Consider the following 14,827-nt stretch of genomic DNA (forward strand, 5'->3'; position numbering starts at 1 on the left):
GGGAGTATGATAAATAAGGAAAAACCTATAATATTTTATAGAGTGGTGTGTACATTGAATTACTATGTGAATACAGACTGTGGTGAAAGCAATACTGAAAAGTGCTGAGAGGATAGAAGAGACTATTTCAAAGGATTGTTGGAGGAGATTTGATCACAACATGAAAAGATGGACAGGAACATGAGAGATTTCAACAGAGAGATCAGCTCCAGGAGGATAGGCCATAATTCAGGGACATAATTCAGGAAAAGTTAAATAAAAAACAAAAACAGACTTATACTGAGAAAAATGTAGAAGATAAGTCTGCAAACAGCGGTCAGAGACCAGTGGTGGGTTGCTTGGAATGTGAGGTGTTTAGAACCTTTTCGGTAGGAGTGCCTTGAATCTTTCATCAAGATAATGATAATAGAATTCGGGCTAATAATTCTTGAGGGAAGGAATGGAGGTCAGAATAACAAGAGGTAAGATATTGGAAAAGCATAGGTGAGAGATTCCGTGTGACCAAATTAGGGTGGTGGCAATGGGAAGAAGGAAATCAGGAGATAGTTCAAAGGCAGACACAACTGGAACTGATTAGAGCAATGAGGGAGAGAAGAGTCAATCTATTTTATAGTTTTGAGTGTGAAATGCTAGGTGCATGTTTTAAAACCACAAATTTCTTAACACTTCTCCATAGTCAGTTGGGGCCTAATTCTCTTCCCCTTGAATCCAGCACTGACCTTAATGACACTCTGTAACCAATGAAATGTGCAAGAAGCAACCTCAAAGAATAATTAGAAAACAACCATAGTGCTTCTGCCTTGTTCTGAATATGTGATCTGAGGCACCTGTGACCTGCACCTGTAGGCACCATGACCTACACCCTGAGGTGGACTTTGCCACTGACTTATCCTAGCCTGGACATAGACATTTGAGTTAAAAACCTGCAGGTCCTTCATGCTTTGGCGAATTTTGACAAGAAAACACACATGGAAGGATAAGTCCCAAAGAAACACATTATTTGCCTTTCAGATCTGGTACTCTTTAGCATGCAGAAGGATTTATCGCAAATACTCAGCTTATTAGATGTATTGTGGTTTGCCTCCCAAAGGTTCATGCAATAGAGGCTTGTTCCTCAGTGTGGGAGTGTTAAGATGGAAGAACCTTTAAGAGGTGGGACCCACTGTGAGGTGATCAGGTCAGTGGGGACCACTACCCTTGGAAGTGATTAAGGCTGATCACCTAGATAATGAGAGTGGGTAACAATATAACAAGAACCCCCAATGTGCTTGGCCTCTTTTGCAGATGATCATTTCCCTTCCCACTTCTCTGCCATGTTGTGAGGAAGCCAAGGTCCTCAGCAGAGGCCACACAGATAAGACCATCCAAACTTGGATTTTTAGCTTCCAAGACTATAAAGTAAATAAACCTGTTTGCTTTGTAAAATACCTATCCCTTAGGTATGTTGTTAAAACAAAACAAAAAAAAACTATTACAGTGGGTGAGCTGGGCGTAATGATATAAAGTAGATAGTTGCTCCAGAGCACTTACATTTCACTCCCCAGATAGAGCTACGACCATTACAATGTATGTGCAAGACAATAGGACTTAGGTGTTCAGGACATTTGTAGGTGCACTCTGGTCTAAAATACTCAGAACAGACATCAAGGAGAATTTGAAAGACAAATTTACTTTGAAGAATAGTAGAAATATGTTTTCTGATAGTTATACAATTATTTCCAGACATAACCTCATCCTTAATAGAAATTCATCCTTAATAAAAATTCAAAGAACAAGAAAACAGATATGCACAGAAAAAAGTTTGAAGTTTCACTGGGCATGGTGGTGGAGGCAGGAGGATTGCTGTAAGTTCAAGGCCAGCCTGGGCTACAAAGCGAGACCCTGTCTCAAAAAACAAACAAAAAAGACAAAACAAAACAAAAATTTGAAGTTTTATGTTGGTCTACTGTCCAGCCTATAATAGCCTTAAACACAACTAAATAGACCAGAAGACCTACATAAGTGACTCTTTTTAAAAAGTTAAACATTTATTCCTATATGCCTATATTTGTTCACAGTATCAGTTTTCTAGAAGTATCATTCACATATAAAATAAAATTTCACAATGTTGAGTATTAATAAATGTATAGAACCTAGTAACTCCTACCACTATCAAAATACAGAACATTTCCATCACTTCAACAATATATTCGGTTATCGCCTTTCACAATCAACTCCCCATCTGCAGATTTTGGCAATCACTGATCTACTTTCCAAATTAAAGCTTTCACTTTTCAAGATTTTTATTTAGTGCCATCATAAGTACTCTTATGTCTGGCTTCTTTTTCCTTCGTATAGTGATTTTGATGTTTGTATGAGCTACTGCATTTATCAATAGTTAATTTCTTTGGATTGCTGAGCAGTATTTCATTGTATGCACATATCACAAATTGTTTATTCATTCATCTGTTGATAGCTATTTGAGTTGTTTCTAATTTTTATCTATTATATATGAAAATGCTATGAATGCCTACAGTCCTAGTACTTAAGAGGCTGAGGCAAGAAGATCGCAAATTCAAGTCACTAGACAACTTACTGAGACCCTGTCTCAAAATAAAAAAATAAAGACTAGAGATATAGCTCATTCTGAAGGCCCAGAGTTCAATCCCTGGTACAAAAAACAAACAAAAGAAGAAAGAAAACTACTATGAAAATTGAGTACAAATCTTATATTTCTCTTAAACACCTAGAAATGAAGAACTACCATTTGATCTTGAGAAATATTTGAGTTTTCCTATATCAACTATCCCAACAAAACATTTCTTACATTGTCTTATTTCATAATAAAATTTATTAGTGGATCTGCTATAAGACAGTTGAAAAAATTCATCTATTTTTTTCTAGTACTTAAAAGAGCCACATATAATCACATATATCCAATATATTTCAGGATAATGCTTAAAAATATGTATACATGGTTTCTTACAAACTTCAATAAATCATACATGAAGTAAAATAATATATTCACATTACTATATGAATAAACAAGTCATATATTAAGAATTTTGTTGTTCTCTTAAGAAGAAAGAAGTTATACAATCTCTAATTTTATATAGAATCTCATTTTATTTTCCAAATGAAAAACATTTCCTAAATTCACATCTTAGGATTATTCTTAGTCAAAACTTCCATGTAGAAATGTCTGAAATAGAAAATTCTAAAGTATCAGAATCCAGGGACATAAGCTTTCATTTTCAAAAGTACAGAGAATTCCAACATTAACAAATTATAGTAAAAAAATTAAAAATTACAACTTAGATATTCCTTTTTAAAATAACAGTACTGTCACATTAGAGTTAAAATCTGTAAGTAATAACTGAATTGTGATACATGCAGAGATAAGAAAATTTCAACTGTTTCCAAATATCTATCATTAAAAAAATGAATATTTTACAATATTAAGGCCTCTAAAGAAAACTGATTATATCAGACTTTAATAATGAAAAAGTAAAAATTTTACCTTCAAATTGCTAAAATTACCAAGAAGTCTCAATTTCACTGCATTAATAAAGACAAAACATATTCCATGACAGATTTCTGTAGAAGAAACTAAAACTTTAACAAATAAAATACAAAAATGAGATGAGTTTCCAGGTACATATTATAGCATTTGTATTCCCCTAAGTTAATACTTGGAAACTCAATGTCAAATTCTGTAAACTAGTCACATAAAATGATTCTACAAGTATCAGTTTTATACTAATCAACTCTGACAACCTGCCATCCCACAACACATCACTCAAAGCATCCACACATCCTACCACCTGCCAAGAAGGTGGGGGCCAGAGGACAAGACTGGAGCACTAAGGCAAAGAGAACTAACTGCCACACAATGGCAACAATACCAGCAGTGGAGCAAGGCACACACCTGTGTCCTCCAAACCCCACACAACTTCTCTGCCTGCATCAATGCACCCAGTCCCTGGGATGGCGCAGAACTTCCAGAATTTCAGCTTCTTTAGAATTCTCCGAGGGTGAATGCATATATTCCCATCTAGGCATGTCCAAAAGAGAAGGAAAAAATATAAAATTATAAAAAGTGGCAACAAATGGTATAATAACTCTTAAAATAAATGAAGATTAAAATTCTAAGATTAAAGAAACTCTTGTACTACTTTGTCACCACAATACCTGATTTGCACCTTGCACTAACTACACATTTAAAAAATATTTGTTGCTTAAGAAATAGTTTCAGTAATTCTTGAGCACACCTGCGCTAATATTAATATCAGGAGCCAAAATACACTGCTACTGTAAACTAGAGCTTCAAAAGTGTAGAACCTCAGATGATCCATAGGTAGATGTTAGCATAATTCTTACACTCATTTCTTCCAAGCAAATAACTGGGAGGGTTGGTCAATCTGGCCCTCTTCAACACCACCTCTGGCTCCTGTATTGTCTTCTGCTGTCATGCAAAGCTATGTCATACATCCTATCAGCCTTTATAAACCAATTTAATTTGTCTGAATTATCAACCACAATTTTCTTATAAGATCAGTAAAGTCAAAACTGAAGAAGTCTTAGGTAAGACATACCAGTGTTAACATTCACATTTTGTGGGGGTGAGGGGATTAGAATAGACAGACAACTACTATGATGAAATTTTTCCTTACCTGGCAGTTAGAGGCAAAGACATCAAGATGCTTTCAATCCTGGATCCTGGAGTGAAGAGGCCAAACTTTGTTCCTCGATCATACAGCAGATTAAATTCTACATATCTGAAATTAGACATCAGATAACATGAAGGGCCTGCTGAGTAAAACCTTTCAAAAGTCCTTAACAAATCCTTAAAAGGGGCCTTCTCCCCGACTCTGTGTCATCTGGACCTCACACAGACTACACCAGCTCAGCTTTGTCCATCTGGACAATATAAAATAAACAAAGGAGTATTCTACCCACCAAACAATAGGACAGATTATGGCTCAACATACAGCAGTTAGAAAACAAGAAGGTTATGTGTTTCTGTAAATAAACAGAACGTATATCAAGTTGGGAACTTCAAGGCACAAAAACAATTTTAAAAAATGGCATCCTTTTGGAGTAGGGTAATACAGCTCCTCCTGGCCTTCCCCACAGAAAAAGATGTTTCAGAGTACAGTATCTCATTTTACCTCCTAGAATGCACACTACTACTATGAAGACAGTGTAAAACTTCTATAACTGAAGGCTAAGTACAGCCAACAGTAATCATTAATAATTAATATATTCTAGATATTCCTCTTTCTAAACATTTATAAGCTGTCGTGTAATTCATTCTTCCTACAGATTATTAACAATCATAATAAAAGGTGTAGATTTGCCTTGCAGAACTCAGGTCTGTCTGTCTCGTCTTTTCTTGGAAAATATCCTCAGCATGAACTAAAACTTGATTCAGTATCATAACTTTTCCAAATTCTTCAGTAACTTACATAGAACCAGTTCTAGACTCTATCTGAAAAATCTGTATCTTCTTTTAACATTGCGAGATAGAAAAGTATCTCTTCTCCCTAATTTCAAAAGGATAATTTCTACTACCCAGAAGAATTTAGAATGATCCATAAATCTGAGAATTTCAATAAATAGTCCCCCCTTTGTGACTATTTCTCAACTCACTCAGAAACTATTGTCTTGGTCTCAACTTCTCTCAGATATTGTGGTCTCCTTTCCTCCTCTGGTTACTATCTTTAAACTCATCAGCAGCAAAATATTCTCTAGAATCCCACAGCAACTTGCTCTGTAAAAGCCACTCTTTTCTGCAGACTCTTATAAATGGACCTATAAAAATTTAAACAACTGCATCCAGGATGACTTTCTAGTTCTCATCATTTATTTATCATGTTTCACTTTCTTGTACTAATGACTATTTTATATCTTTTTATGCATGTTTCAAGATAGTTTCAGTGAATTTTCTCAACTTCTTCCTAAGACCATAGAAAAGAATTTCATTTCTCAGCTACTTTTTTACCTTACAGTACCACCTTGCTGAACATGATCTGTAAGGGATGGCTGTTTTTTTAGTTTGTACTTATGTATTTGTATTTGAAGAACTGGATCAAAGGCCCTCGTAAGGATCTCCTAAGATGAATTTCTGTAGGATCCGTGGGTTCCTTTCATTTTTTGACCGAAAGATAGCCTGGCTCCTACCAAGTTTCACTTAGATCTTTCTGATCCTTTCCATACATTTATCCTCTCTGACATGCCTATAAATTAAGGACTTTAATCAGTCTCTTCAATTTAACTAATGCCTACATTTTATCCTGCTTGCTTTTCCCAAAGGAAAATAAAAGTGAAGTAACTTAAGGTCTTTAGTTTCTGTTCTCCTATGAAAAAAGATGTCTATGAGATTGCAATTCAAAGTCTGGGGAGAAAAAACTAGTAACTGAGGGCAAGCAACAAGATGAAACATCCTAACAAGGGATTGTAAAGTCAAAAGAGGACCAGAGTGCCAAGAAAAGGCAGATTCCTATTTGCAGGGGATAGAGACAGGGGAAGAGCAATCTGTAAAGATGGATAATGGGGTATGAATATAGTGTAAGAAACTGAAATGAAGATGTCTGTGAGTATCTACTTATGAGGGAAGAAGTGAGGTTACCTTAAGCCACAGTCTACTGCCATGTTGGTGCTTAGGGATAAGGGTGGCAGAAGGAGGCTCTCTTTGAAGTACAGTAACATAGCACATCATAGAAAATTAATCTAACACTCCATACTTGTGCCTAACTAAAGACACACAAACTGAGCATGGTGGTGCAAAACTGTAAGCCCAGCTACTTGGGAGGCTAAGGGAAGAGGACGGTAAATTCAAAGCCAGCCTGGACAACCTTATCTCAAAATAAAAAGGGCTGGGGATGCAGATCAGCACAAAAGCACTTGGCTAGCATGCATGAGGCCCTGGGTTCAATCACCACTACTGTGGAAAACAAAACACCATACACACAATGATACACACACAATCATACTTTCAGAATGACTTGCAATCAAATGATGTAAAACAACAAAAAGAACAAAAAATTATCATTCCTGAATCAAAGAAGTTTTAAATGCTTCACGTTATTAGTACTCATAAAATTTACCAGCTGTGAAATTAAATCTTACGTTAAACTAGAACTCTTTACTTTCTAGAGTTTTAAGTTATTCTCTTAGATGCATCTTCTCACTAAAGAGTGAGCCTCTTTTCAATAGGTTGTAGTAAGCCCAAGTTGGGAGTCAGGACAGTGCCTAACTACATGAGCCCCATGATACATGTCAAGTGAAAGAAGAATGTTAATGGGATATTTAAGAAACTATGGACAGAAAATGTCCCTGAACATGCATTAAAAAATTTCTAAAAATAAAATTTAATCAAGACTTATTGTGTCAAATTGATAAATGGGAGTAAGATAGTACAGGCAATTATAAAAAGAATAAATATAAACATTTATCTTTAGACTTGGAACAGTACTTAAGTTGAACTCTTTAGGGCAAAAGCTTTACCTTCTTAGTGCCCAAAGCTTCTTGCATCTAAGGGAATTAACATAAATTAGAAAATCTACTTTATACCTATGGACCAGTGGGAACTTGAACATCCAATTGAGATCACAAAGAGAAAGTTATGTAAGCTGGCAGAATGGATATTTAGAAGTCATTCAGAAATATATCATGGCTAAAAATAACTCATTTGGTCACCCAACTCAATGCACCGAGAAGGTGCCTAAGATGAATATCACAATAAGTACAAATCTGCTTCCACTACTTAACTTCCTTTGTGTACCAGAAAGACTAAGTTTTACGGTCATGATGATTTAGTTCACCATCTGGGATCTTGTATTTGACAACTGTGGTGTTTTGGGCATGTGACTTACCTTTCTGGAATATTTTATCATCTGGAATATGATTCTTATACCTACCTCACAGGTTTACTGAGAAAAAGGGATGCAAAATGCCTACCTGGGGGACTGCACATAGTAAGTGCTCCAAAATTACTAAGATTTATTACTAAATTTCTGTAATTATTTCTATTAAAATACTTTTATGAAATCTTTAAAAAGTACAATTCAGAAATTTACAAATCACAAAGAAAATTAAATGATACCCACACCTTAGCATTAAGTACAGGACAGAGCCTGAAGATTAACTAAAAGAAATGAGCTGAACTGAACTCAGCAAGCAATTGAGTTTGTACCTAATTGATGAACTGACTAAACTTTTTTTTTTGGAATAGTATTCTATACAAAGTTTAAATTTTTTTAATATTCATCCAGCTATAAAATAAAAGTAGGGTACAAATGAACATGATTACTATAATGCATCTATCCAAGATAGCACAACACCATTAGCACAACTGCTCTACTTCCCCCAGTTAGGCCAAGAGACAATTTGTTCTCCTGTCACCCACCGTCCTCTTCTGAGCTGCTGCCACAGCTTCTCCTGGGCTGTGAATGAGTCCTCACAGTGCTTTTTCACTAGGGGAATATAAGAAGGAACCACAGCCTGGGCACAGCTCTGCACAAAGCGGAACACTTCCTCCTTGGATGGAGAGTCAAGGTCATCAAAAAAGATACCACCGATGCCCCTCCGCTCTCCACGGTGGGTTATGAAAAAGTAGTCATCACACCTAGAAAAAGCAGAAGACTCAAATCAGGGACCAAAGGGGAATAAAAAAGGTGAAAATCCATGTGGACCTTTCAGTTCAGAGCAATCTCCTTAACTAATGCCAGGATAATGCCTTTACTTTGTGTCCAGCTATAAAAATGAAACTGGGACTTCAGACAGATTTTCTGTAGACACAACAAATGTAGAAGATGCTTATATTTTTACTGTAAGTAATTTAGGCCATTTCACAAGAGTCTACTTAAATGATATGGAACTCTCAGAACTTTAGCGAAAAGAGCAATAGAGTTCAGGGTTTTCACTGTACATCTTGAAATAAGTGAAGCTGTTTCCCTCAGAAACACTGCTGCTTTTGTAGGAGGCAGGAGGATCAGCATCTTCTAAGAATGACACCAACAGTATTCAAATCTGAGCTCTCTTAAGTCAGTTCGTTATTTACCAAAGAACGTACTACAAACAACTCCAATGCATCTCTCAGCAGTAAAATATGATGATTAATAGACAGCATGCGCAACAGAGAGAAGGGCTGGTGAAGGGGAATATTCTGAAAAAAAATCTTGAAACATATTAAGGCTTACCCTCATGAGCCAGCTCATGAAACTACCAATTGGTTCTTGAGTCTTTTACCCTCCGTATCTACCAAAACAAGCTTCCTAAGAAGCCCTCCAGGAAATGCTAAACTTGTAGCATAGTTTACAATGTGGAAATAGTTCTTTGAATGATCTCTATGGTGAAAATCCCTAAACAGAAAAACCTGTTCAAACAAACAATGTTTTTCTTAAAAAAAAAAATCACCTTAAACTCAAGCTTAAATGCAAAAGACAAAAAGGCACCAAAAAACTAGAACTGATGACTTGGTATAAATCATGTCAGTTGTGACATGTTGCCTTTCATTTATATTATATTAATGTAATTTTTAAAAGTATATCCTGAACAGCTTGAAAACTTACCTTTAATTCAAATCACATTGTTTCTCTTCATAACATTATGAAGTTAACAGCTTCATGAAATACTTAACATTAATTTTTTTCTTTGCTAGCCCTAAACATGATGCAAAATGACCAAAACCCTTCTGTTCTTCCTTTTTTAAAGAATGTCAATTAGCTCTTGCTTCTTTCCTCTCATTCCAAGCAATTTATTCTAGGAATCCATTTGATTTCTAACAAACATCCTGTATTTTTTCATAACTCTTGGCTTTTCTTACTTTATCATTAGAATTTCCTTAAAAGAAATCTTCACTACCACTGTTCTTGTCTAAAATCTCTGGAATATCAGTATCCCTCCTAAAGATTCATTAACCACCCCTATCCCCCTCATACATTCTCTCAAATCAACATCAGGACAGTAACTCTTATCTGGAATGAGAATTTAACATCCCACTTTAGGATTATTGAGCCTTTGATTCTCAGGCATTAATCATCTTATGGTTTATATTTAACCATTCTAAAAATCTGGAATCAAAAAAAAGAAGATGCTACACAATATATATTACAGAATCCAAATAGTCCAAATATTTCTAAGCAAATTATTTAAGCCACTTAAAACTGTTATTCCAGATCTCCTGTTGAACAAAATAAGAAAACAGTTCAATATTCATAAGCTGGCAAAGATGCTTAATGACATAATATGTAGTTGTTTTGAAGATACATAAAAGCAATGGGAAATCCTTTTGTGGTTATGAAACAGCCAAAACCTACCATTTTTTAAATTTGGGATACAGATCTGGACCATGTTGGTCACAAGCCTCCTTTAGAGTTTGGTGAAAATGGACAGCATCTTCTTGGTTCAGGTATGTTGGGGTGAGGTCACATCCACCACCAAACCACCACTGTTTGTTACCTACACAAACCAAGACACAGATTCAATGTGGACTTTGACATTCAGGACACTACTAATTACATTTGCAAACTTAATACAGCGGCTTAACTAAGTACGAAATAGGTGACAATCAAAAAAAAGTTTAACTGAATTTAGCTCTGAAGGCCACTGAGGCATAGACCAGGAAGAAGAGATAAATTCGTAAAGAAAAGGAAGTAAGAAATTAAAGAGGAGTAGAACCAGACAGAGAAATGATAAGCAGGATAATACACCACATAGGCAATTCAGGCAGTGAACCTCAAAGCGGGATGTACAATGAAATCATACAAGGACCTTAAATACCTCTACTAGATCACAACTTTATAAACCCTATAATACAAGTACTGCCACCCTTCTGTCTTGCCCATAAAAGATGAAAACATTTGCTGAGAGAGGAACCTATCAGTTGAGAATTTTGTGTGCTTATACACAAATGAACCTATCAGTTGAGAATTTTGTGTGTCTATGAGTTGTCAATACCAGTTATCAACTTCTTTGTGGGGCTGCGAATTAAACCCAGGACCTTCTTCATGCTAAGTGCATACTCTACCACTGAGCTATACCCTCAAGTGGTTACCAACTGCTAACCATTAGGAGGCTGAACAAAACTGAATGTCCTCAAAATGAAACATTAAGCAGTGACTTTATATGTCATCATCTGCAGAGATACCAACAGAAGTGGGTGTGACACTGCAGAGGCACTGACAAGTGGTTAACAGATGGCTCTGCCGATGGAAGACACAGGCTGGAACTACATGCACATGAGGCATGATCAACTGCATAAAGTCATGGTGATCAGCAAAGCTAAGAATGCAAAAAGTATTTTCCAAAAGCAAGTTTACAATTCAAACTTAAACTCATATATGAGGCTTTCCTTCAGATATAATGAGCCCTGTGTACATTTTGAACATTAGGTTAATGGATTCCTTCTGTGCTGGAGGAAGGTCAAAGTTAGTCAATATATTCTCACTTTTCAGGTCTACTGCATAAGCCATTGAATCTGGCAAGGAATAAGCCCTCAGAAAAGCCTCCTGAAAAAACCTAGTTAAGGCTGTAGTATTTATTCTAGGATTCTGAGTTTTCACCTTTTCAAAATATAGATTTTGCATAGCAATACTTTCTGTAGCTCTTGAGACACTTACCATCAGCTTCTTCTATTTCAAAGTATCGGTAGTTGAAGTGAATAGTGGGAGTATGAGGATTCTTGGGATGGATTACAGAGCTCACACCCATAGCAGAAAATGGCAACTTACCTAGAACGTAAAATAGGGAGAAAGCTGCATTCAATCACCAGACTTGATACAAACAAATAACTCTAATGTGGTTTCTGAATCAATTTGCAAAGGATGTCTTCTAACATAGCTCTGAAAATAATTTTGGACATGCATATCTGGTATATGCATCCATTCAAATGGCTTTATCAATAAAACTTGTGGAAAAAAGGGTTGCAGGGCTTATTGAAGACTATTAAAAAAAAAATCTCATTTACCATCTTTAGTCTTCAGAACTTTTCCTCTGCTTCTCATCTGTTTTGCTGCTTCTTCAGAAAGATTCCCATGAACAACAGAAATGCTCACCCCAGCCTTTTCAAAAACACGCCCATCTTGAAGTACACAGCTGATACCACCACCTCCTATTTACAGAAATGGAAAATGAGGAGAGAATATAAGAGTATGCAAAACTGAAAACAATTCTTGCATGAGTGATAGAATGAAGTGTTATTTTCCTTATCTATTTCCCAAATTTTCTAGAGTATTTTTAATTTTTATGTACAAAGAAATTAAACAACTACTTATCTTTATGATATAAGGCATTGATATTGGACAACTACTGAACCTCCCACTGCTGCTACCCTAATATTTCTTCTACATTCTTACACAATCACCTAAAATAAATCACTAGATTATGCTCCCTTCCAATACTACTGTTCACAATGGAACCCACAAAATTATGGTATGAAAGAGAAAGCTAAAAGTTCAAAATAGGAATACATACACATGAAAGATATTCTTTCATCGCTGAATTTAAGAGCTGCATATTGTATGAAATTTTTTTTTCTCAGTTTGCTGTTTGCCTTTTAGTTTGGTTTACAGGCAAGTAGAAATTCAAACTCTTAAAGAATCCAGAACCTTAAACTGAGCAACACTAATATTTAGCTGTGTAAGCATTAGTTCTAGTTTTTTTTTTTAATTTGTTTTAATTAGTATTTAGATGTGTAAGCATTAGTGCTAGGTTTTTTTTTTAAGGCACTGGGATCATCACAGGATCTGTTTCTGGAGGTTCATGTTTGGCTTGTTTTTCTAAAAGCTTTTAGGGTATGATGGGACATAAGATGATCTAGGACAATCCCTGTACATTCCAGATAAGAAAACTCAGGTCCAGAAAGACAAAACATCATCTGTTAAGATCACACAGTTGGCAAAAGATTCAATTTCTCCAAGTGCCACCCATGTTTCTAATAATACTCTAAGTATTTTACATTATTCATCTTATTTAAATCTGGTATCACACTTTTACGTAGTATGTTTCATCTTACTTTATAAATGGGGAAGCGGACACACACAAAAATTAAGTAACTTCTAAAAGTCACACAACTAGGCTCATACCTGAGGTTAGGACCTGAGTCCATGGCCTTCACTGGTACATATTACAAGATGGAAAACGCTACAAAAATCAGACTGAACTTTATTTAATACAAATGTGAGAGTATCACAGTTCAAAATCTGTTGGGAAAAAGATGCTGCTGTATTCCCAGCTAGCAAAAGTCAAGAATCCTTCAAGTTTATGATCAAGATGGGAAATTTCACTGTACAGGCAACAACATGGTCACTATTATATGCCTCTATAGGAATTAGGTTTTAATATTTAAGTATTTCGGCATTGAAAGGAAATATTTCCAACATGGCATCTGATAGGTACGTTTGGTTCGGCAACTGAAAACCCAATCAAATATTTCTCGTGTGATAACAAAGAGAAGTGGGGAGATTTGTTACACAATAAGACCCTCTGATAGAGGAGGGTGGCAGATACTTAGCACAGAGGAAATAAGTTCCTTTTACCATTATCAAGGAAGACAAAAAGACGAAGGCACCTAAACAATCAAATTAAATGTGGGAGAAATAACTAATTTTGGAATACAAGCTTATGGGCTGTAAATATTTAATATTTCTACGGAATTACCAAGATTCTGAAATGCCAAGCATTCGCCTGACAAAAGATCTGAACGCACACCTGCAAGCAGAGGGCCAATATCCCTCTGGGTTAGTCTTCTTAACCGTGTGCCTTCTAACCAAGTAATCCATATGTGGGTATCCACGATATCCCCCATCTCCAATTCTGAGCCATTTTCTGCCTGCAGACTACAGCCAGATCCCCCAACTCCACCTTCCACTGGGCTTCCCTCTGCTCCTCACCTTCCTTCCTCTCCCATCGGTCCACAGAGAAGCTAGCGGCCCCGTCTACCTGCGCCAGGGCCTGGCACACCTCGGCCTGGGTCTCCAGGATCAGGAGCTCCATCTTGGTCTTGATGTCCCCTGGCCTCTTCCGCAGCTCGCGCAGATCAGTCACAGGAGGGGCCATGAAGCAGCGGCAGCGGCGGGCCAGCTCGTCCTCTTCCTCCTTCTCCGGCGAGGGGCTCCGCGCCGCCGAGCTCCTGGGCACCATCTCTGCCCGCTGCAAGTGCCCAAAGGCGGCGACGGCCAGCCCTGCTAACCCCGCCATCGCTGCGGCCAGCCCAGTGCCCAGCCAGGGGCCGCCTCTGGTCGCAGGTCCGTACCCCAGCCCGCGACTGTGCTCGGTACGGGCAGTGCCAGGAGGTCCGCAGCTGCGTCCGGCTGCGCAGCGCCCAGACCAGGCGCGCAGCTTTCCGCAGCCCAGCCGTGCCGCGCGGCACCAGGGGCCAGAGCTCAGCCTGTGCAGGTGCAGGGCCATGCTCCCGCGCCGTAGCCCAGGGCAGAGTCGCTTCCCGGAGACCGAGAGGAGACCCGATCCTTGCTAGAAGAGGAAACCTGTCCTGGAACAGAGCTACAGCCGGTTTGTGCCGGGCGGCGGACGGGCGCTGTGAACGCTGGGAGTTGTAGTCCGGCTCCTATCGCTTTTTGCTTTGGCAGAGGGCGCCTGGACCTTGGGATAAGAATCCACCACGCCTAGAAAGGCTGGTGGGAGGGGAAGAGAGATTGCCTGTGTGTGCGAAGAGAGACAAAAGAGGCTGTTTTGTCACGTAAAGCCTTGGGTCTACAGTTTGCTTAACCATAGCAAAAAAACAAAAATAAGGCTGCCAGGCTGACGATGGGGCAGAAACATGGCAGACACCCTCCAGCCCCATCCCCCACCCACCCCCGCCGTTGTCCGCCTGACAGTTTCAAAG

At 37.7% G+C, this 14,827-nt stretch overlaps 1 protein-coding gene across 2 annotated transcripts; it reads right to left on the reverse strand.

Moving 5' to 3' along the window:
* Positions 1 to 1,648: 1,648 nt before the first annotated feature.
* Cpox (coproporphyrinogen oxidase) lies at positions 1,649 to 14,568 on the reverse strand. 2 transcript variants are annotated; one of them, XM_004857952.4, is made up of 7 exons: positions 13,875 to 14,568; positions 11,951 to 12,094; positions 11,604 to 11,714; positions 10,302 to 10,443; positions 8,390 to 8,608; positions 4,653 to 4,757; positions 1,649 to 4,033 (listed from the first exon to the last, which is right to left on the reverse strand). In XM_004857952.4, the coding sequence occupies exons 1-7, from the start codon at positions 14,389 to 14,391 to the stop codon at positions 3,946 to 3,948; spliced, it is 1,326 nt and encodes a 441-aa protein (XP_004858009.1). In that variant the 5' UTR covers positions 14,392 to 14,568; the 3' UTR covers positions 1,649 to 3,945. The 2 variants fall into 2 exon arrangements, with proteins under 2 accessions (XP_004858009.1, XP_004858010.1); XM_004857953.4 differs by lacking the exon at positions 11,604 to 11,714 and having other exon boundaries at positions 13,875 to 14,521.
* Positions 14,569 to 14,827: the final 259 nt, after the last annotated feature.

Source organism: Heterocephalus glaber, unplaced genomic scaffold (genome assembly GCF_053883595.1).
Source record: "Heterocephalus glaber isolate CG9 unplaced genomic scaffold, H.glaber_assembly_v1.0 deba00000122, whole genome shotgun sequence".
NCBI lineage: Eukaryota > Metazoa > Chordata > Mammalia > Rodentia > Bathyergidae > Heterocephalus > Heterocephalus glaber.

Coding starts and splice junctions, on each gene's coding strand:
- Cpox (XM_004857952.4), bottom strand. CDS start 14,391: ATGGCCCTGCACCTGCACAGGCTGAGCTCTGGCCCCTGGTGCCGCGCG. Junction 12,095..13,874: donor CCGATGGGAGAGGAAGGAAG/GTGAGGAGCAGA, acceptor TTCTGTAAATAG/GAGGTGGTGGTATCAGCTGT. Junction 11,715..11,950: donor AGTTCTGAAGACTAAAGATG/GTAAATGAGATT, acceptor TTTACGTTCTAG/GTAAGTTGCCATTTTCTGCT.